Genomic DNA, 21,864 nt, shown 5'->3' on the forward strand with positions numbered 1-21,864 from the left:
CGGCCTTGACACTGGTGAAGTGATATCTCTGCCTCCTTCTCTTCCTGTCACATGACCCTCATATTGTAGAACTTCCTGTCACATGCCTATAGCTCAGAGCATGATCAGTGGGAACCCAGTCTGGAGAGGTTTAAGGCCACCGTTGTTGAGTTACACATATAGGGTGGCCAGGTCCCTTCTGACCACTGGCTGGGGATGGGGGTAGTGTTGCCAGTTCATGTTGAGAAACTTCTAGAGATTTGGGGATTGAGCCTGGAGAGGATAGGGACCTCTGTGGGGTGCAGTGCCATAGAATCAACCCATCAAAGCATCCATTTTCTCCAGGACAATTGAGCTCAGTCGTCTGAAAAGGAGCAGTAATCCCAGAGATCCTCAGGTCCCACCTGGAGGTTGGTATCCCTATACCCAGAGAGTCATAACTTTATACTTCTTTCTGTAATGTCTTTGCTACTGAAAACAGCCATGTAAAAATGGCGCCTTGCTCAGATATGCTGGCTGTTAGAGTCTATGCAGATCAGGGGCAGCGTGCTGGTATGAAACTGGATACTGTTGGAGGGGGTTCAACAGAATCTGGGAAAACTTTTACTGTCCAGGCCACAGAAGCAGTGAAGATTGTTTCTGGACAGGAAGCAGATCTGGTGGCTACCAGTCAAGTCCCTGAATGAAAAAAGCACTTCCTTTAACAGGGGTGGCCAACCTATGGCGTTCCAGATGTTCATGGACTACAATTGGCCATGCTGGCAGGGGCTGATGAGAATTGTAGCCCATGAACATCTGGAATGCCATAGGTTGGCCACCCCCTGCAAGTTTAGGACCTTGATTCTACAGGCCCTGAAGGGATTGGGAGTCTACTCCATTCCGGGTCGGCTGGCTCCCATGTTGGCCCCATGCAAGAGTGAACTTTCTCTCTCTGAACTGAAAGAGAGACTCTAAGCAGCAATAACTGGAGAACTAAATAAGGTGGGACAGTCTGGTCTTATTCCTCTTTGGCTGTCAAGTCCATGGAGTTTGGCAGTGTGTCTGCTTCTGCTTCCAGCCAACAGAGTTGGAGTATTACTGCATTGCTTTCTGTTACATTTTGTTATTCTGGGATATTTTTCCTATGAATTATTAGCTGTCCTATGAATCAGTAGACGCTCTTTCTTAACCTTATCCTCATTTCTCCTGCCGACTATCACAATGCTCCCAGGTTCCATCTTCCTGTCTGTTCCTGCAAACTTTCCACCTCTGTTTTCAGTTCTTCTGCTCGCTTGATCTATTCTACTTGTCATGATGATGATGTTGCTCCTCATTCTGTGTTTCTGATTCTGGCTCCCACTTTCTTCTGTTGTCTTCTGCAAATGCAAAATTACGTCCTCCATCCCCTGACTGCGTCCTTTCTCTTTTGCCACTCCTTGCCACTGTAATGCTTCTTCTCTTGATATCTGCCAGGCTGTTTTCCGTTTGTGTATTTGTGACTTATCTACACGGTGAGGATTTTCCATGTTGTATTCGTTGGTACGACAAATGTAGAGGCATTCACACCTCCACACCTCCTGTGGGGAACATCCACTTACATGCCACCCCTCACCCCCTCCTCTCTCTCCCTTGCATGCCACCCCTCCCTCCTCTAGGGTGGGTGGGCCATGTCCAGATGCCGGGCCCCCTCCCTCCATTCCCTTGCATGCCACCCCTCACCCCCTCCTCTCCCTTGCATGCCACCCCTCCCCCTCCCCTCCCTCCTCTAGGGTGGGTGGGCCATGTCCAAATGCTGGGCACCCTCCCCTTCCCTCCCTTGCATGCCACCCCTCCCTCCCCCTTTTCTCCCTCCCCCTTTTCTCCCTCCCTCCCCTCCCTTGCATGTCACCCCCTCCCCCTCCCCTCCCTCCTCTAGGGTGGGTGGGCCATGTCCAGATGCCGGGCCCCCTCCCTCCATTCCCTTGCATGCCACCCCTCACCCCTCCTCTCCCTCCCTCCCCTCCCTTGCATGCCACCCCCCCTCCCTCCTCTAGGGTGGGTGGGCCATGTCCAAATGCTGGGCACCCTCCCCTCTCCTCCCTTGCATGCCACCCCTCCCCCTCCCCTCCCTCCTCTAGGGTGGGTGGGCCATGTCCAGATGCTGGGCACCTTCCCTCCCCTCCCTTGCATGCCACCCCTCCCCCTCCCCTCCCTCCTCTAGGGTGGGTGGGCCATGTCCAGATGCTGGGCACCCTTCCCTCCCCTCCCTTGCATGCCACCCCTCACTCCCTCCCCTTCCCTTGCATGCCACCCCTCCCTCCCCCTCCCTCCTAATACACTAAGGTGTAAAACTTCAGGCTTTTTTTACACACTTTCCTATTCAAACCACCATTGACCCTGCATTTTTCCTTTCTGAGGGATTTTCTTTAAAAAATGGGTAATTGCTATATTGCTGTAGCTTTAAAAAGAAAAGCTACCCCTAGCAGTACAGCAGGGAAAATTGTGATCCTGAAGAGTTGACAAGAGAAAAAATGACAGTCCTGTGGGTGGGACCTTTGAAAATGCACAGCTTCCCATCCAGATGGCCTGCTTATGTGTCTGGCCTGTGTTCTTTCAGAAGAAGACTGTAGTAAACAAGGTTGAAGAAAAGGTGCGCAGAGGACAAAGAAAATCTGAACAGTGGACGATCAGAGGAGAATGACTTGTTGATGCTCCCCAAGCATAGGCAGAGAAAGACAACTGTGTGGAAGGCAGAAAAAACACATCTCTGTGTAAATTCAGCCCCCTTAAGCAGCAGGAAGGCAGCACAGTACAGCCCAATCTTGTCAGATCTCGGAAACTAAGCAGGGTCAGTACTTGGAATGGAGACCACCAAGGAAGGCTCTGCAGAGGAAGACAATGGTGAACCACTTCTGCTTTTTCACTTTCTTAGGCTCATTTCCGCACATGCAGAATAATGCACTTTCAAACTGTTTCCAGTGCTCTTTGAAGCTGTGCGGAATAGCAAAATCCACTTGCAAACAATTGTTAAAGTGGTTTGAAAACGCATTATTTTGTGTGTGCGGAAGGGGCTTTAGAAATTCTCTTGCTGGGGTTTCAAGGACATACACAAGCAGCAGAAAGAATAGCATAGCGCAGGGGTCTGCAACCTGCGGCTCTCCAGATGTTCGTGGACTACAAATCCCATCAGCCCCTGCCAGCACGGCCAATTGGCCATGCTGGCAGGGGCTGATGGGAATTGTAGTCCATGAACATCTGGAGAGCCGCAGGTTGCAGACCCCTGGCATAGCCCAATCTCATCAGAACTTGGCTAAGCTAAGTAAGGTTGATATTTGGATGGGAGACAACAACAGAAAACCGTGGAAGAAAACAATGGCAAACCACCTCTGCTTCTTGCTTTCTTTGAATGCCTCTTGCTAGGTCACTGTAAGTCAATCGTGGCTTACATATGTACATAAGGAGCAGGTCTCTATTTCTACAAGGTTTTTTATCATCCCAGATAGCTACGCTTTCTTCCTACTGACAGTCGTGTTAATGAATTAATAAAAACAGTCTTCGGTGCATTCTAAAATGATGGCTCTTGGCAACCCCCCCCCCCTTTTCACTTGATCTTTCTCTAATCTTGCATCTTTAAGCTCCTCCTCTTGTGTATCTCCTCTTACGTAAAATGTTAAGGGCTTGGGTCTTTCGTGCTGCGTTATGCATAGTACAGAGTTTATGTAAGTGCTCTAAAAATGATAATGCTCTTCAACAATATTTACTTATTACCATAAGAGATTTACAGTGCAGTTCTAAACGGAGTCACGCTCTTCTAAGTCCACTGGATTTCAAAGGGCTTAGAAGGGTACAACTCTTCTTAGGACAGCGTGGTAAATCTATTAGCATGCTGATCCCCTTTTTACCCTCAACCATCCTGTCAGATGGTTCGCTGGTTCTCCTGTTCCCCAGGAAACAAAGACCAGGGGGAGGGGCGGGTTTGCCTATGGGCACCTCATTTATCCACGGCTCACAGTTATTAGGAGTTCTCAAGCTCTGATTTCACTTGACATGTACCTTAAAGCCTTCATCTTTATCAGCTAATGAACAGGCCAGCAAAACAATCGAGTGCTGAAACCTAAGGGTCTCTCTTTGCTACTCTCTAAATAGTCAACTGCTCCTTGGGAGGTACTTCTTCATTACATAGTGCAGAACAAAATATTTATATCATGCCTGTCTGTGTGGCAGGTCATGAAGCATAATTTAAAAACTGTATATAATTTAAAACTGCCAAAATAAAAGCCTCAGATAACCTCCCCCCCAAAAAAAGATATTTGCAGTTTACACTCCATTAAAAGCCCAGATAAATGCAACGTCTCCTTAGATTTGCTGTATTTCTCAGCCAGGTGACTCAGGACCACGCAACGGTTGTAAATCGAGTGACCTTTGACAAAGCCAATTTGTTCAGAGCCTAATATAGGCTCAGCCCATTCAAGAAGTTTCTCGAGAAGATGGCTCGCATATAATTTCCCGGGGACAGAAAGCAAACTTATAGGCCTGTAGTTGGATGGAATATCTGAGTCCCCTTTCTTGAAAATAGGAATAATCGTGGCCGTAGTCCAGGCTCTGGGGAATTGATCAATACTATCAGTCAGAGTAAATAGCGTGGCTAAGGTAGGGGCCCAGTAGTCAATATGTAGTCATCCCCGCAGGGTCGTCGCTAAGGAAGAGGCGAGACGCGGTGGGGGGTGGGGGGGGGGGGGGGTGGGGGGGGGGGGGGGTTGGGGGGGGGGGGGGTGGGGGGGGGGGGGTGGGGGGGGGGGGGGGGGTGGGGGGGCGGTGTGGGGGGGGGGGGGGGGGGTGAGGGGGGGGGGGGGGGGGGGGGGGGGGGGAAGAGAGGGGGGGAGGGGGGGGTGGGGGGGGGGGGGGGGGGGGGGGGGGGGGGGTGGGGGGGGGGGGGGGGGGGGGGGGGGGGGGGGTTGGGGGGGGGGGGGGTTGGTGGGGGGGGGGGTGGTGGGGGGGGAGGGGTTGGGGGGGGGGGGGGGTGGGGGGGGGGGGGGGTGGGGGGGGGGGGGGGTGGGGGGGGGGGGGGGTGGGGGGGGGGGGGGGTGGGGGGGGGGGGGGGTGGGGGGGGGGGGGGGTGGGGGGGGGGGGGGGTGGGGGGGGGGGGGGGTGGGGGGGGGGGGGGGTGGGGGGGGGGGGGGGTGGGGGGGGGGGGGGGTGGGGGGGGGGGGGGGTGGGGGGGGGGGGGGGTGGGGGGGGGGGGGGGTGGGGGGGGGGGGGGGTGGGGGGGGGGGGGGGTGGGGGGGGGGGGGGGTGGGGGGGGGGGGGGGTGGGGGGGGGGGGGGGTGGGGGGGGGGGGGGGTGGGGGGGGGGGGGGGTGGGGGGGGGGGGGGGTGGGGGGGGGGGGGGGTGGGGGGGGGGGGGGGTGGGGGGGGGGGGGGGTGGGGGGGGGGGGGGGTGGGGGGGGGGGGGGGTGGGGGGGGGGGGGGGTGGGGGGGGGGGGGGGTGGGGGGGGGGGGGGGTGGGGGGGGGGGGGGGTGGGGGGGGGGGGGGGTGGGGGGGGGGGGGGGTGGGGGGGGGGGGGGGTGGGGGGGGGGGGGGGTGGGGGGGGGGGGGGGTGGGGGGGGGGGGGGGTGGGGGGGGGGGGGGGTGGGGGGGGGGGGGGGTGGGGGGGGGGGGGGGTGGGGGGGGGGGGGGGTGGGGGGGGGGGGGGGTGGGGGGGGGGGGGGGTGGGGGGGGGGGGGGGTGGGGGGGGGGGGGGGTGGGGGGGGGGGGGGGTGGGGGGGGGGGGGGGTGGGGGGGGGGGGGGGTGGGGGGGGGGGGGGGTGGGGGGGGGGGGGGGTGGGGGGGGGGGGGGGTGGGGGGGGGGGGGGGTGGGGGGGGGGGGGGGTGGGGGGGGGGGGGGGTGGGGGGGGGGGGGGGTGGGGGGGGGGGGGGGTGGGGGGGGGGGGGGGTGGGGGGGGGGGGGGGTGGGGGGGGGGGGGGGTGGGGGGGGGGGGGGGTGGGGGGGGGGGGGGGTGGGGGGGGGGGGGGGTGGGGGGGGGGGGGGGTGGGGGGGGGGGGGGGTGGGGGGGGGGGGGGGTGGGGGGGGGGGGGGGTGGGGGGGGGGGGGGGTGGGGGGGGGGGGGGGTGGGGGGGGGGGGGGGTGGGGGGGGGGGGGGGTGGGGGGGGGGGGGGGTGGGGGGGGGGGGGGGTGGGGGGGGGGGGGGGTGGGGGGGGGGGGGGGTGGGGGGGGGGGGGGGTGGGGGGGGGGGGGGGTGGGGGGGGGGGGGGGTGGGGGGGGGGGGGGGTGGGGGGGGGGGGGGGTGGGGGGGGGGGGGGGTGGGGGGGGGGGGGGGTGGGGGGGGGGGGGGGTGGGGGGGGGGGGGGGTGGGGGGGGGGGGGGGTGGGGGGGGGGGGGGGTGGGGGGGGGGGGGGGTGGGGGGGGGGGGGGGTGGGGGGGGGGGGGGGTGGGGGGGGGGGGGGGTGGGGGGGGGGGGGGGTGGGGGGGGGGGGGGGTGGGGGGGGGGGGGGGTGGGGGGGGGGGGGGGTGGGGGGGGGGGGGGGTGGGGGGGGGGGGGGGTGGGGGGGGGGGGGGGTGGGGGGGGGGGGGGGTGGGGGGGGGGGGGGGTGGGGGGGGGGGGGGGTGGGGGGGGGGGGGGGTGGGGGGGGGGGGGGGTGGGGGGGGGGGGGGGTGGGGGGGGGGGGGGGTGGGGGGGGGGGGGGGTGGGGGGGGGGGGGGGTGGGGGGGGGGGGGGGTGGGGGGGGGGGGGGGTGGGGGGGGGGGGGGGTGGGGGGGGGGGGGGGTGGGGGGGGGGGGGGGTGGGGGGGGGGGGGGGTGGGGGGGGGGGGGGGTGGGGGGGGGGGGGGGTGGGGGGGGGGGGGGGTGGGGGGGGGGGGGGGTGGGGGGGGGGGGGGGTGGGGGGGGGGGGGGGTGGGGGGGGGGGGGGGTGGGGGGGGGGGGGGGTGGGGGGGGGGGGGGGTGGGGGGGGGGGGGGGTGGGGGGGGGGGGGGGTGGGGGGGGGGGGGGGTGGGGGGGGGGGGGGGTGGGGGGGGGGGGGGGTGGGGGGGGGGGGGGGTGGGGGGGGGGGGGGGTGGGGGGGGGGGGGGGTGGGGGGGGGGGGGGGTGGGGGGGGGGGGGGGTGGGGGGGGGGGGGGGTGGGGGGGGGGGGGGGTGGGGGGGGGGGGGGGTGGGGGGGGGGGGGGGTGGGGGGGGGGGGGGGTGGGGGGGGGGGGGGGTGGGGGGGGGGGGGGGTGGGGGGGGGGGGGGGTGGGGGGGGGGGGGGGTGGGGGGGGGGGGGGGTGGGGGGGGGGGGGGGTGGGGGGGGGGGGGGGTGGGGGGGGGGGGGGGTGGGGGGGGGGGGGGGTGGGGGGGGGGGGGGGTGGGGGGGGGGGGGGGTGGGGGGGGGGGGGGGTGGGGGGGGGGGGGGGTGGGGGGGGGGGGGGGTGGGGGGGGGGGGGGGTGGGGGGGGGGGGGGGTGGGGGGGGGGGGGGGTGGGGGGGGGGGGGGGTGGGGGGGGGGGGGGGTGGGGGGGGGGGGGGGTGGGGGGGGGGGGGGGTGGGGGGGGGGGGGGGTGGGGGGGGGGGGGGGTGGGGGGGGGGGGGGGTGGGGGGGGGGGGGGGTGGGGGGGGGGGGGGGTGGGGGGGGGGGGGGGTGGGGGGGGGGGGGGGTGGGGGGGGGGGGGGGTGGGGGGGGGGGGGGGTGGGGGGGGGGGGGGGTGGGGGGGGGGGGGGGTGGGGGGGGGGGGGGGTGGGGGGGGGGGGGGGTGGGGGGGGGGGGGGGTGGGGGGGGGGGGGGGTGGGGGGGGGGGGGGGTGGGGGGGGGGGGGGGTGGGGGGGGGGGGGGGTGGGGGGGGGGGGGGGTGGGGGGGGGGGGGGGTGGGGGGGGGGGGGGGTGGGGGGGGGGGGGGGTGGGGGGGGGGGGGGGTGGGGGGGGGGGGGGGTGGGGGGGGGGGGGGGTGGGGGGGGGGGGGGGTGGGGGGGGGGGGGGGTGGGGGGGGGGGGGGGTGGGGGGGGGGGGGGGTGGGGGGGGGGGGGGGTGGGGGGGGGGGGGGGTGGGGGGGGGGGGGGGTGGGGGGGGGGGGGGGTGGGGGGGGGGGGGGGTGGGGGGGGGGGGGGGTGGGGGGGGGGGGGGGTGGGGGGGGGGGGGGGTGGGGGGGGGGGGGGGTGGGGGGGGGGGGGGGTGGGGGGGGGGGGGGGTGGGGGGGGGGGGGGGTGGGGGGGGGGGGGGGTGGGGGGGGGGGGGGGTGGGGGGGGGGGGGGGTGGGGGGGGGGGGGGGTGGGGGGGGGGGGGGGTGGGGGGGGGGGGGGGTGGGGGGGGGGGGGGGTGGGGGGGGGGGGGGGTGGGGGGGGGGGGGGGTGGGGGGGGGGGGGGGTGGGGGGGGGGGGGGGTGGGGGGGGGGGGGGGTGGGGGGGGGGGGGGGTGGGGGGGGGGGGGGGTGGGGGGGGGGGGGGGTGGGGGGGGGGGGGGGTGGGGGGGGGGGGGGGTGGGGGGGGGGGGGGGTGGGGGGGGGGGGGGGTGGGGGGGGGGGGGGGTGGGGGGGGGGGGGGGTGGGGGGGGGGGGGGGTGGGGGGGGGGGGGGGTGGGGGGGGGGGGGGGTGGGGGGGGGGGGGGGTGGGGGGGGGGGGGGGTGGGGGGGGGGGGGGGTGGGGGGGGGGGGGGGTGGGGGGGGGGGGGGGTGGGGGGGGGGGGGGGTGGGGGGGGGGGGGGGTGGGGGGGGGGGGGGGTGGGGGGGGGGGGGGGTGGGGGGGGGGGGGGGTGGGGGGGGGGGGGGGTGGGGGGGGGGGGGGGTGGGGGGGGGGGGGGGTGGGGGGGGGGGGGGGTGGGGGGGGGGGGGGGTGGGGGGGGGGGGGGGTGGGGGGGGGGGGGGGTGGGGGGGGGGGGGGGTGGGGGGGGGGGGGGGTGGGGGGGGGGGGGGGTGGGGGGGGGGGGGGGTGGGGGGGGGGGGGGGTGGGGGGGGGGGGGGGTGGGGGGGGGGGGGGGTGGGGGGGGGGGGGGGTGGGGGGGGGGGGGGGTGGGGGGGGGGGGGGGTGGGGGGGGGGGGGGGTGGGGGGGGGGGGGGGTGGGGGGGGGGGGGGGTGGGGGGGGGGGGGGGTGGGGGGGGGGGGGGGTGGGGGGGGGGGGGGGTGGGGGGGGGGGGGGGTGGGGGGGGGGGGGGGTGGGGGGGGGGGGGGGTGGGGGGGGGGGGGGGTGGGGGGGGGGGGGGGTGGGGGGGGGGGGGGGTGGGGGGGGGGGGGGGTGGGGGGGGGGGGGGGTGGGGGGGGGGGGGGGTGGGGGGGGGGGGGGGTGGGGGGGGGGGGGGGTGGGGGGGGGGGGGGGTGGGGGGGGGGGGGGGTGGGGGGGGGGGGGGGTGGGGGGGGGGGGGGGTGGGGGGGGGGGGGGGTGGGGGGGGGGGGGGGTGGGGGGGGGGGGGGGTGGGGGGGGGGGGGGGTGGGGGGGGGGGGGGGTGGGGGGGGGGGGGGGTGGGGGGGGGGGGGGGTGGGGGGGGGGGGGGGTGGGGGGGGGGGGGGGTGGGGGGGGGGGGGGGTGGGGGGGGGGGGGGGTGGGGGGGGGGGGGGGTGGGGGGGGGGGGGGGTGGGGGGGGGGGGGGGTGGGGGGGGGGGGGGGTGGGGGGGGGGGGGGGTGGGGGGGGGGGGGGGTGGGGGGGGGGGGGGGTGGGGGGGGGGGGGGGTGGGGGGGGGGGGGGGTGGGGGGGGGGGGGGGTGGGGGGGGGGGGGGGTGGGGGGGGGGGGGGGTGGGGGGGGGGGGGGGTGGGGGGGGGGGGGGGTGCCCATCAGCCCTTGCCAGCATGGCCAATTGGCCATGCTGGCAAGGGCTGATGGGAATTGTAGTCCATAACATCTGGAGTGCCAAAGGTTCGCCACCACGGCCCTAACCCATTAAATCCTTACAGTGCCCCCAAGTTAGCACTGTTGATTCCCAACCCACCCACTTCTCCATTCCTTAGTTAAGAACCCAGCTTGACCTTCCTTTCATTTCAGGGTGACATACAATTTGTAACACAGATACATATGCATTTTTCATCCAGTCCTGACTTCAATAAGCAAAAGAGTTGCAAATAGAAAAGAGTTGCATCTGAGCTGCATAATAAGTTTTGTGCTGGCACTAACAGTCGTGCCGGCACTTTGCAACATGACGGCAGAAGCATCTCTGCCAATGGATGGTAGGGAGGCTAAGGTGGGTTTCTTGAATTGCTATGACAACCAGTGGTCCTCCTTGAGTCAGAATGTGCCCAGAGGCAGCCAGGAGCTGACTTCTATTATATGTGCTTCTTTGTTATGGGTGCTCGAGTGGCACAAAGTGGCAGCGTCATCTATGGAGCAGCATTATGCACCACCAGGAAAAACTCATCATCTATATATGTCATGTAAGTCATGTAAGCTGTTTTGGGTCCTCATTGGGGGAAAAGATGATGAATCAATAAAATAAGTAAATAACTTGGGGAAACTCAAAAGTGTGTACATGGTTTCAGTGGTGGGATCCAAAAATTTTAGTAACAGGTTCCCATGGTGGTGGGATTCAAAGCTGTAGCGTAAGCCAGTAGGACTGAAGTGAGGGCACGATGAGGGCATGGCCAGACATTCTAGGTAGGGCATTCCTAGGCAGGAGCTGTAGCAAGGGATGCAGCCGCTGCGCTTGATCATAGGTAGGAAATGAATGCACACAGGCATGAACTGCCCATGCACACCCAGTGCACCTCCCTGCTAGACTGCTTCAGGTTTTGCAGCGCTACTGCTGGGAGGAGGAAGTAACTAAGACTAAAGAAATCCATTAGCCGAAAATCACCAATTAGTAACCCCCTCTCGGCACACATAAATAATTAGTAACCTACTCTCAGGAACCTGTGAGAACCTGCTGGATCCCACCTGTGCATGGTTTCTCCAATGGCAGAGCAGTACCTATCTGGGACCAATTTCAGGTCAGGAAGATAAAGTGGAAAAGAGGGAAGAAGGATTGCCTGGATCCCCTGGCTACCTGTGGGAGATTTTGGGGGAGGGTAGAATGGCCAGACCCAGGTTGGAAACTCTTGGAGATTTGGGGACGGGCCTTGGAGAGGACAGGGACCTCGCAGGGCACAGTGCCATAGAGCTCATCCTCCAAAGCACCCATTCTCTCCAGGAAAATGGATCTCTGTAGTCTGGAAATGACCTGTAATTCTGCAAGATCCCCAGCTCCCAGCTGGAGGCTGGCTTTCCTAACAGGAAGACCAAAGGCCCTTCTCCATGCATGGACACCTGCAGCCTGAATTGGTTACAACACTAGCAGGACCCTGAAGAGAAGTTGTCTTGCCTCTCGTTCCCATTCCTCGAGTTGCCATCTCTTGCTCTTGAAACAGCCCTAAAAAGAATCAGCTACAAAGACCAAATCAGAGCTCGGTGTGACAAAAGGCCAATCCAATTTGGTCAAAATTGGCCAGGTGTATTATTCCCGTTCTCTTTCACCTGTTGGGGGTGGGGGTGGGGTGTAGTCTGAGCAACTGCCTCAGTGAACCTAGAGGGGCTGTGGGGCTGTGGTTTCCTAGAGCCAGCGTGTGTAGTGGTTAAGAGCAGGTGCACTCTAATCTGGAGAACCAGGTTTGATTCCCCTCTCCACTTGAGCTGTGGAGGCTTATCTGGTGAACTAAATTAGCGTGTGCACTCTAACACATGCCAGCTGGGTGACCTTAGGCTAGTCACAGTTCTTCGGAGCTCTCTCAGCCCCACCCACCTCACAGGGTGTTTGTTGTGAGGGGGAGAAGGGAAAGGGGTTTGTAAGCCCCTTTGAATCTCCTTACAGGAGAGAAAGGGGGGAGGGTAAAATCCAAACTCTTCTTCTGTGTCTCCTAGATTCTCTAGAAGCAAGGGACGAGTCTTGACCAAGTGCCAGCTGGCCGTCCCCTCCTCTACTCCCCCAGCTTTTTTCCATACCAGGCCACAGTGGCAGCCAACAGACAGGAGTGGTTTTCACCCCATGTTCTAAATACTGTGGGAGTGGAGTATGAGCAAAGTGGGAGGGGAGGGAAATATGCAGCGGTTTGCCAAAACTGGGAACGTGCAGCGGTGGAGGAACAGCGGAGCGGGAATCAGTCGTGGAGGAACTTGGCCTCCTGCCCTAACATCAGCACTTGATTCAGCCTCCCACAAGCAAGGAGTGATGCTGCAGCGGCAGAGGAAACGGTCTGCATCTCAGCTCGTTCCCAGCTTGAACTCTGGGTTCAAGATTCTCATTCAGCAGAGAGCCAGGGGAGACCTCTGACTGACGCCTTAGAAAGTCGCGGCTGGTCAGAGTAGACGGGACAGGGTTAGACGGGCCAAGACTATGAGTCAACGTAAACCAAAAATCACAAATCTTCCGATGCCTTTTAAATTCTGAGGGGCAGGGTTTAGGCCTTTGGCTTCTGCATAGTTTCACTGATTGTAACTCTCCCTCTTCTTGCTTTTCAAAATGCAGGCACTCCAACTTTGGTTTGTGCTTAAAGACAGCCAGTGTGGGCTCTAGGGGTTAGAGCGTTGGACTAGGATCTGCGACACACTAATGTTCAAATCCTTACTTTGCCACGGAAGCTGCTGGGGGTCCTTTGGCAGTCACATGCTGTCAGTCTAATCTACCTCACAGGGTTGTTGTAGGGGAAAAAATGGAGGAGTGATGTAAGATGCTTTGGGTTCCCGTTGGGCAGAAAGTCTGGGTATATAAATGAAGTAATAAAATAAATCAAGGGCTAATAATAGCAGTGGGGTGGGTGGTTTCAGTGACTGAAACTATGCAAAAGTGGAAGGTCTGAACTGTCTTTTTCCAGTCAAGATTACCACAATTCAAAATCGGGCCACACAAAACTGAAATTGCTAAACGCTGAGGAGATTCGTGGCTAGTGATCTGTCAGTGATTCGCAGATGCAAAGTCAGTGATGTGCAGATGCAAAGACTATGGATATGTACCATGTTCTTCTCTCCACACCCATCAGTCACAGCTGAGTCCAGGTGAGTCCATCTGCCACAGGAGGTGGTGATGGCCACTAACCTGGATAGTTTTAAAAAGAGCTTGGACAGATTTATGGAGGAGAAATCAATCTATGGCTACCAATCTTGATCCTCCTTGATCTCAGATTGCAAATGCCTTAACAGGCCATTTGCTTTCACATCCTGCATGTGAGCTCCCAAAGGCACCTGGTGGGCCACTGCGAGTAGCAGAATGCTGGACTAGATGGACTCTGGTCTGATCCAGCAGGCTAGTTCTTATGTTCTTAAGGTTACTCTGGAATTTTGGAGGCCCATGTAGGCTAACAGCCATGGAGGTTAGGAGGGAGGAGCAGGAAGAGGAAAAATCAACTGAGCTATGCAGACAGAAGAGACGGAAAGGACAATTTCATCCCTTTCCCCACTGCAACCTGCAAACCTTCGTGGCTAACAAACCACACAGTCCTGTGATCCCAGGAATAAACCTTCATGGGGTCAGAAATGGCTGCTGGGATGGAGAAGGGAGGGTTTCAGGAAAGATCAGCAACTGTCATCATCTTCTGCTGATGGGTTGCTGGATCCAACGCAAAACCTCTCCCACGGTCTGGTCAATTCTGACTGCCTCCTATGCAATTACCAGCTAGCAGGGAAAAGTTCTCCCAGGCAATCAGCCCAGAAAATAAAAGCTCCACAGACACACAACAGTCCAAGACAAGTAACAGACCAGGTCCTGCAGACAGGGAATCGAAACAGTCACCTTCTTCCGTGGTGGTGGCAGTCTGGACTTCAACAGTTCCGGATCCCATGGCTTCCTCTGGAGGTGGCTCGTGAAGCTGGTCCTTTTTCTCCTCGGAAGCCTCGGCAGCACCTCTGGCCTGTGGTTGCATCTCGACTCCTTGTTCTTGCGAACACAGGTCTGGCACCTGCACAGAATTAAGCACAGAGACAAAGTTCAGGGCATGGGTTGGAAACCTGTTTAGTACTCAGGGTTGAGGTTGGAAATAGATCACCAGCTGGAAGGCAGCAGCTAATTGGCACATTTTAGAGGCATGCAATTAGCATAATTTGCAGATCTATTTCATGAACATCAAGGATGCTAGAACAACAGTTGGCAGGCATGCTGCATTTATCATACCATATTCTTATTCAGAAGTTGTCTTTCTCAAATGAGGAACATCTGAGTGCCCTTGTGTCTGTGTTGGGGGTGGGGAGAAATACTTGAGCCTGAAAAGCATTAGGGAATGGCAGTTGTTTGTCTTACTTGCCTCCTCAGAATCATAGAGTAAGAAGAGACCCCAAGGGCCATCAAGTCCCTGCAATGCAGGAACACATAATAAAAGCACTCCTGACAGATGGCTATCCAGCAGGGGCGTAACGAGGCAGCCCTGGGCAAACTGTAGCCCTGGGCAAAACCTGAGTTGGCACATTTTTGAAGGCACAGTCTCAAAACGTTCAGGGTCTCATCAGGAGACTGCCCTAATGATTCCCCCCAAGTTTGGTGCAGTTTGGTTCAGGGGGGGCCAAAGTTATGGACCCTCAAAACTGTAGCCCCCATCTCCTATTAGCTCCCATTGGAAACTATGGGGGATAGGGGCACCCCCTTTGGGAGTCCATAACTTTGGACTCCCTGAACCAAACCTCACCAAACTTGGGGGTTTGCATAAGGACAGCCTCCTGATGTTACACTGAAATTTTGGTGCCGCTAGCCTAAAAATGCGCCCCCTGCAGGCCAGAAATGGAAAACCACTAAAAATACCCAAAAACGAACCCAGCATTTTGATGCCCCCCACAAGGTGATGCCCTGGGCAGCTGCCCACCTTGCCCAATGGGCATTACGCCAGTGCTATCCAGCCTCTCTTTAAAAACCTCTAAAGAAGGAGACTCCACCATACTCCGAGGTAGTGCCTTCCACTATCGAACAGCCCTTACTGTCAGGAAGTTTTTTCTGTTGTTTAGGTGGAATCTCTTTTCCTTCACCTTGAACCCATTACACCTGGTCCTAGTCTCTGGAGCAGCAGAAAACAAGCTTGCTCCCTTACCAACATTGTTATCGCACTGCCTGGTAACTTTTATTAGCTCCAGAACACCCAGCTCTCGGCAGCGCAGGGGAACACAAACGGGACCTGACACAGCGAGTATAATGAATAAAGAAGGTTTTATTGAGATGCTGACCTAAGTGTCAGCACCTCCACTCCACGGCAACGGCCACTGCCTAGCAGCCTTACAACGTCTTAAATACATTTTCTCCCGTCGGGAGTCCGGGAGAATACAAGACAGCCCACCACCATTCATTAGCAGAATACACAGTAACCAATCATGCGTTTGCAACACATGGGAACCAATCAGAGTTCGAGGGGCATCCCCTTCTTGGATCTCGCGGCTGGAGTAGGGCGAGGTGATGACGTATACACTGGCGGGAAGAACACAAAGGGTCCCTTGGGTGTTCGGGATCGGGGAAACGAAACTTGATGACGATGGCCCCCTTATCTGCCTGCTGGTGAGATTAGGCAGGGTGAGGTGCTTCCTCCGGGATCCCCTTTTGTCCGCGTCCATCAAGGAGCTTTACACGTGAAAGGGACATGTCCAGGTGGAGCGGGGGTGGACTCCTGCCTTGAGCCAAGGAGGTTCCGTGCGGACACGAATACAAAAGAGAACTATAAATCCTATTTCTATCTAATACAGATGGCTCCTACTTATCTAACACAAAAATAAAACATTGGTTAATCTTTATTCAGAACAAAAATCCAGAAGTGGAATAAAATCACTTCTGGCTCCGCTATCAACATGACATCCGCTCAAATATCTAAACATGGCTATCATGTCACGTCTTAACCTTCTCTTCACCAAACTAAGCATACCCAGCTCCCTAAGTCTCTCCTTGTAGGGCACGGACTCCAGACCTTTTACCATTTTGTGAAGCTTCAGAATTGGTACCAGTTCAAATTCAAGAATTTTTACCATGAGGACTAGTTTTCAAAGACTCCAAATGGATAGGGAAACTAGGGCCAATTATACGTAGGCCATAGATGCCTGCGAGGAGTGGGAGGTGAGACCTTCCCCCTCTGCTCGTCACAGGGATTGATGGCTTGCATTTCCCCAAAAAATACAAAAACAAATAAAGCCGCCTGCACAGTATTGATATAAGACTACAAAAAATATCGGTTTTACATTGAAAGGGCAAAAACCAAAAAAAAAAAGGCAACCTTTGCTTTTGGCTTTTGACAGAGGAACAACCAGGAAGTGAGGGCAGGCAAGCGCACACACCACACAGCAGCCAAGGGGATACCTCCTCGGCCTTAAACAAGGAAACACAAGGAGGCCCCACTGCAAAGGCACTGTAAAGCTAGGAGCATTGCAGAAAGAGCTTCATGTATAATGGGCCCGGAGTTCTCACGGCTGCATAGAAGTAAAAAAGGAGCATTCATCCTATATGTTAGGCAACTGAAGGACCATAAATGGGCACAGGAAATGGCAATGTATGAAAAAGGAGTGGGAGTGGGATAAATACATTCCCCGGAGAGAATGGGAGGGGGACTTCCATTCCCCTGAAATAGGAGAGGACTAGTGATGGCGATAAACCTTGACAGCTAAATTGAACCTCCATGTTCAGAAATAGTACACCTCTGCAAACTAAAAACAGGGGGCAAACAAGAATATCCATGGCTTTCATGTCCGGCTCATGGGCTTTCTGGCCTTGGTTGGGAACAGAATGCTGGACTAGACAGCTCTTTAATCTGATCCGGCAAGGCTGTTCCGAAATGCAATTTCCATGCTTTGCGGTATTTTTCAGAATGAAAGAAGAGAGGAAGACAGCAGAGGAAGAAGAACTGAACACAGTTTTGGATAGGCAAATAGAGAAAGATGTGTAGCTACCAGTCTTACCACAAGACATATTGGAGCAGATACAGAATACAGGAGGTAACAACTGCTGTAATATACATACAAGCAGAAAAAGACAGAATACATGGATAAGCAATTTCTATGATGAGAAGATACATCAGTAGAACATATCAGGGCAACTCTGTCGTTTCTATCTCGGCTTTCCCCATAATGGTACCCGCATACTACTTGATTTCATAGGATCCTCTTCAACTGTTGCGACCCCTTCCTTAGAGGGAATTCCAGCTGATGCAAGTTCACTTTCACTGCTCCTTCTGTGATACCAGAAGCAATGCCTGCCTTCTTCTGCTTGGCCTTTAAAATCACAGGAAGCTTTCCTTTCTATAAATGTGATCATCCTGTTCCAAATAACAAGGAACCCAAGGCCAATCTGGTTAAATTCAGGAGTTGGACACAGGCCCTACTAAATAATCTGTTCTAAGGAAAACAAACAAGCTGCCGAGTTGGAGCCTATAATAATAAATCATGCCCTTCCCCACACTGCAAGCTCCATCTCAAAGGGTCACTGTCCCACATAGAAACATATCAGCTGCTGGAAAGAGAAGATGCAGCAAGAAAGCATCAGCCTACGTCAGGCCTAAAAACAGCCGCTCGCCTAGTCACCTGTGATGAGTCAAAGTTGCCTCCCGGAGACCACTGGTTGGAGAAGTATTTTTTTAAAAAACTGCAAGAAAATTGGCCTTCTCTTTCCAGCGAATAGAATACTACTCACTTTGGCTATGTATGGACAGATGGGCTAGTAAAACATGTCTGTGGGTCAGTAGCAATTCATGGACTTACATTTACCTATTTAGAATTGTTTTTATAGCCCGCCTTTCTCTCTGAGACACAAGGCGGGGTTGCATAATTTAAGTCCCACACTATCCGCAGAATGGGACGTCCAGTAGCAACGGTTTATCTTGCTGAAATCTGCAAAGAAGAAGTGCAAGGCTGCCCTGTATAATCTTCTACAAGCCCCTTCAATAACGCAGCAGAATCCAAATTCATTCACGACTCTTAGGACCAAATTACACAAGACGGTTGGTAGATCTGTAACTGGATATTTATTTATTTTTAATTGGTATATAGCAGTGACATTGGTATATAGCAGGGGGCTCTAGGCCATAGGTGTCAAACTCGCGGCCCTCCAGATGTTATGGACTACAGTTCCCATCATCCCCTGCCAGCTGGCAGGGGATGATGGGAACTGCAGTCCATAACATCTGGAGGGCTGCGAGTTTGGCACCTGTGCTCTAGGCTAATTGGAGCTCAGGAGAGTGGGAATGGGGAGATTTTCCCCCACAGCTTCCTTCGGGCTGCCATCTGCCTGTATGTCACCTAAATGCTGCATGTGTTCTTCCCCCAGATAAGACACATCACTGCTCTGGCCGGCTGACTGATGTTGGGAAAACAGCATGGGAGGGAAAGGGTTAAGCCCTCCCTCTCCCGTACGGCAGCCCCATCTGAATTCAGGCCCCTGCCAACCCTGCTATTTTTCAATAAAAAGGCTCAGGAGATCCGATCATGATTCTCCCAATGTTTCAGTGGAGAGCTTTGAGTGGGGACAAGGACATTCATTTTGGTTTTGCATACTAGCTAGTCACAATCTGTGGTCGCTGCCTGCCTTTAGCTGTGGCGGGTGCCCGCAAAGGCAAGGTTTTCTTTCGTTTGCCCTGCAGTGTGGGAAAGGTAAGAACCAAACGAACAGCTATTGTTTTAGGTCTTAGGAGAAGCCAGACCTGTTTGGTTTTTTGTTTTTTTTTACCTTCTCCAAAGTGCAGAATAAATGACAGTCGGGGAAGATGGGAGAATCTAAGAACATAAGAACAAGCCAGCTGGATCAGACCAAAGTCCATCTAGTCCAGCTCTCTGCTACTCGCAGTGGCCCACCAGGTGCCTTTGGGAGCTCACATGTAGGATGTGAACGCAATGGCCTTCTGCGGCTGTTGCTCCCGATCACGTGGTCCTGATCTGTGTGCTGCTGGGTCCGGCCCTACAAATGCTCACCGCTCCGGAGATTTACCATCGCTTAAAGTCTAGATTATTTGATCAAGAATATCAATTTCTCCTGAGCAAAGCGCAAAGCTCTTGCTCTCCAATATTCTTTGGGATTATCCCTCAGCAATCTAAGCCCTGCACTACTTATACCTGGAACATCTTGTTAATTACTATAATTGCAAGATGGAGTCATGACTAGAGCAAAGGTGTGTAACTCTTTTCCGTCAAGTTACATTCTCCAAGGTCAGCTTCTCTAATATCCCACAGGTGAAATGAGCTAAGGTTTCCATTCTGTCCTGATACAACTGATCTTCAAAGCTTTCTCATATTCTAGCTTCACTGTCTTCAAAAAATATAACAAGCTTATCAGGAACTGGTTTTGAGAACTGTACCTTCGTGATGGAATAGTTACTGTAAAGACTAGCAAAAATCACTCATGACTGTGAAAAGCATCTTTGCCTTTTGATCTCCTGGAGGAGGAGGGACTGGAAAGCTATGAAGAGGTGCTAGGATGCTGGAAACTTCAAAAGGGCCCTTAAGTTTACCTCATGCCTGAACAGAGTTTTCCTGGAGAAGGGGAAAACAAAGGGTTTTAGAGGATTCCATCATGAGGCACGTGTGGTCAGAAGAAGCATCTCTGGGCCATGGGCTCCGGGAACAGGGGACAAAAGAACCAAAAGGGACGTAACCAGCTAAGCAATCCCTTAACCATATAATCCCATGTTTTTTATTTCTTTTATTTCCTGTTTTTCAATAAAAATCGTTGAGACCTCAGCTGGTTGGAGTTATTGGAGAAAAGAACCCAGGCTTTAATGAAACAAGCGTGGCTCTCCCAGGCTTGCTTTCATGATATGTACTACCAACAGGATTTATGCTTCTTTCTGATAAGGTAAAAATGGCTAAGCTTCTAAGTAACTCTAATGCTGAAATCTCTGAAGCTGTTGCTACATTTTTACTCTGTGTACTGCAAGTTGTGTAATAATGATCTTTTTACTGTATTTGGAATTCATGACACACACCGGTTTTATGCCTAATAAAGGTTTTGGATTTGGTGCTGCTGGGCATTTTGGTCCCTAGAGGGCCTGAGGGACTCGCCCTTGGCGAGCGGATCTCTGGGCGTCAGCTTCTCTCCGGCCATTTGTGCACATTGCAAATGCTTACTCAGAGAGCAAAATCCAATTTTTAAACTGTGCATATATTTTAGCCAACATCAGGGCTGCTTTTGCATTTCCTGGCTTGGAGACATCAGAAAGCCTCACTTAACAAAAACCGAAACACGATGCGTCAGGGGTCCTATTGGAAAAGAAGAAGGCCCAATTCCAACAGAAACACAGTACCTTCCTAAGCAAAGATACATCAAGTCTATGGGCTTAGAAAGGTATAATTCTGCTTAAGAGAGTGCCGTCCCACAAAGATACTGAGAGGTCTTAGCCTGTACAACTCCAGAACACCCCTATAACAAGCCAGCGTCTGAAATACCTCACAACCAGCCACGATAACGTAGAAAGTCACAGAGATCCGCTGCGAAACCCTTCAGTAACTTACCAAGATCCTGCAATGCAACACATTTGACTCCGCAAAGATAAGTTCGTTCCAAAGAGCACAAAGACCCCAACCTTTACTTTTCCACGAGAAAGCTGCGCCCGCCCCAAACAACCCACCCACCCACCCACCCACCCACTCTAGTTCTCTATTTTTCTTCCTGGGCTGGAGCTATCAGCATTAGGGGTGGGAAGGAGGCCCAGCCCCTGAACGGCAGAGACAGAGCTGAGTCGCAGAGGAATGGAAATCTCTCGCAAGACCATGTCGATATCCTTGCTCCACGAAGCAGTGAAAATAACACACATGAAGAGATCCTGGGAAAAATTCACCCTGCCTAAACATCGCTGCTTACTCTGAAGCAGAGAAAACACTGCAAGAGGAAAGAAGTAAGAGGATCCCCCCGTCTCCGCTTGCAACTTCAGTGCCAGAGGGGTCTGGAGGGCTGGGAGGACCCTAGCCAGGCATGATACACTTTGGATTTGAGGCCAACACAGACCTTCGAAACAAGCAAACAAACTGAGCGATCCATTTTGGCACAGGGCCTCCCCAAAGCTCCAGCCGTGAATCAGCACTGAATGCTTATTTTGCACCCACAGCGTGCTAGGTGCTGTACACAAGGGGGAAACTCGCCTCAGAGAACCATTGTCATTCTTATTAAAAGTTACAGCCGCCCAACCACAAGCCTACAAATAACCACTAAGGGCACTACCAGGATGCATCGCAGTTCCTGAAAGAGCCATACCTTGTTTCTCTTTCTCAGATCAACAGCTCATAATGCAGGAATCACACAACCCACAATGCAAAAATCACACAAACCACTGCTCTTTTCCCAGGATCACAACTGCCTTCCCCTCTCCACCCTGCCGCGCCAATGAACTGCCCTCCCCAGTCCTAAGGCAAGCCAGAGTCAACAATTAAACTGACCCTTGCGAAGCTGCAATCACCCCCCAGTCCGCCTAGACACCCTAATTTCTCCTGCCTTTTCCTCGGGAAGCATTCTGCACCCCCCTGCATTGGTGAATCTTCCCTTCCCCTTACCCAGTGTTGGCTGGGTAGGGCCAGAGAGGTCAGGATATCCCCCATGGCCCCCAGCATCTGGTCCGTTCGCCCCCCAGCCCGCTGTGGGGCTTTCATGCCGTTGTGGGTCCCGCTCACCTTCTCCCACTGCCTTCGGCTTCAGAGCCAGAGGCGTCAGAGGGGCTGGGAGGAGAATGGGCACCCTGCCCACGTACTGGGTGCTGGGACAGCCAAAGGAAGGCTGATTCCCAGCCAGCAAGCTCCAACTACCATAAATTCCCTGATAGGAGCCCCTGCCTTCCAGCCGCACCCCACCAGGCCTGGATTCAGAGCCCTTTATCTCTAGAACGTCATCCTTATTTACACCAGAGGATCCAGCCTCCCCGGAGATAGTGATGGATTAGGGACAGGGAGAGACAAGCAGGCCTCCAGAGAAAAAGCTAACTCCATATCCTCAGCTGGAAGCACACAATATATATATGGGAGGAAACAGACAGTACAGGTGTAGAGAGAGCCAGTGTGATGTAGTGGTTAAAAGTGGCAGACACTAGTCTGGAGAACCAGGTTCGATTCCCCACTCCTCCACACGGAGTCTGCTGG

The 21,864-nt window shown here is 58.6% G+C and overlaps 1 protein-coding gene across 1 annotated transcript in view; it reads right to left on the reverse strand.

The window, feature by feature from the left end:
- The window catches only part of ARHGEF25 (Rho guanine nucleotide exchange factor 25), a 114,892-nt gene extending 93,457 nt beyond the window's left edge, over window positions 1–21,435 (reverse strand). The window contains exons 1-2 of the mRNA XM_048487628.1: window positions 21,286–21,435; window positions 13,586–13,751 (exon numbers count right to left, since the gene is read on the reverse strand). Of these exons, the coding sequence (XP_048343585.1) occupies window positions 13,586–13,751; window positions 21,286–21,381 (262 nt within the window). The 5' untranslated portion in view covers window positions 21,382–21,435. The remainder of the gene's footprint in view (window positions 1–13,585; window positions 13,752–21,285) is intronic.
- Between the last annotated feature and the right edge of the window lie 429 nt (window positions 21,436–21,864).

This window comes from Sphaerodactylus townsendi, linkage group LG03, assembly GCF_021028975.2.
Source record: "Sphaerodactylus townsendi isolate TG3544 linkage group LG03, MPM_Stown_v2.3, whole genome shotgun sequence".
Classification (NCBI taxonomy): domain Eukaryota; kingdom Metazoa; phylum Chordata; class Lepidosauria; order Squamata; family Sphaerodactylidae; genus Sphaerodactylus; species Sphaerodactylus townsendi.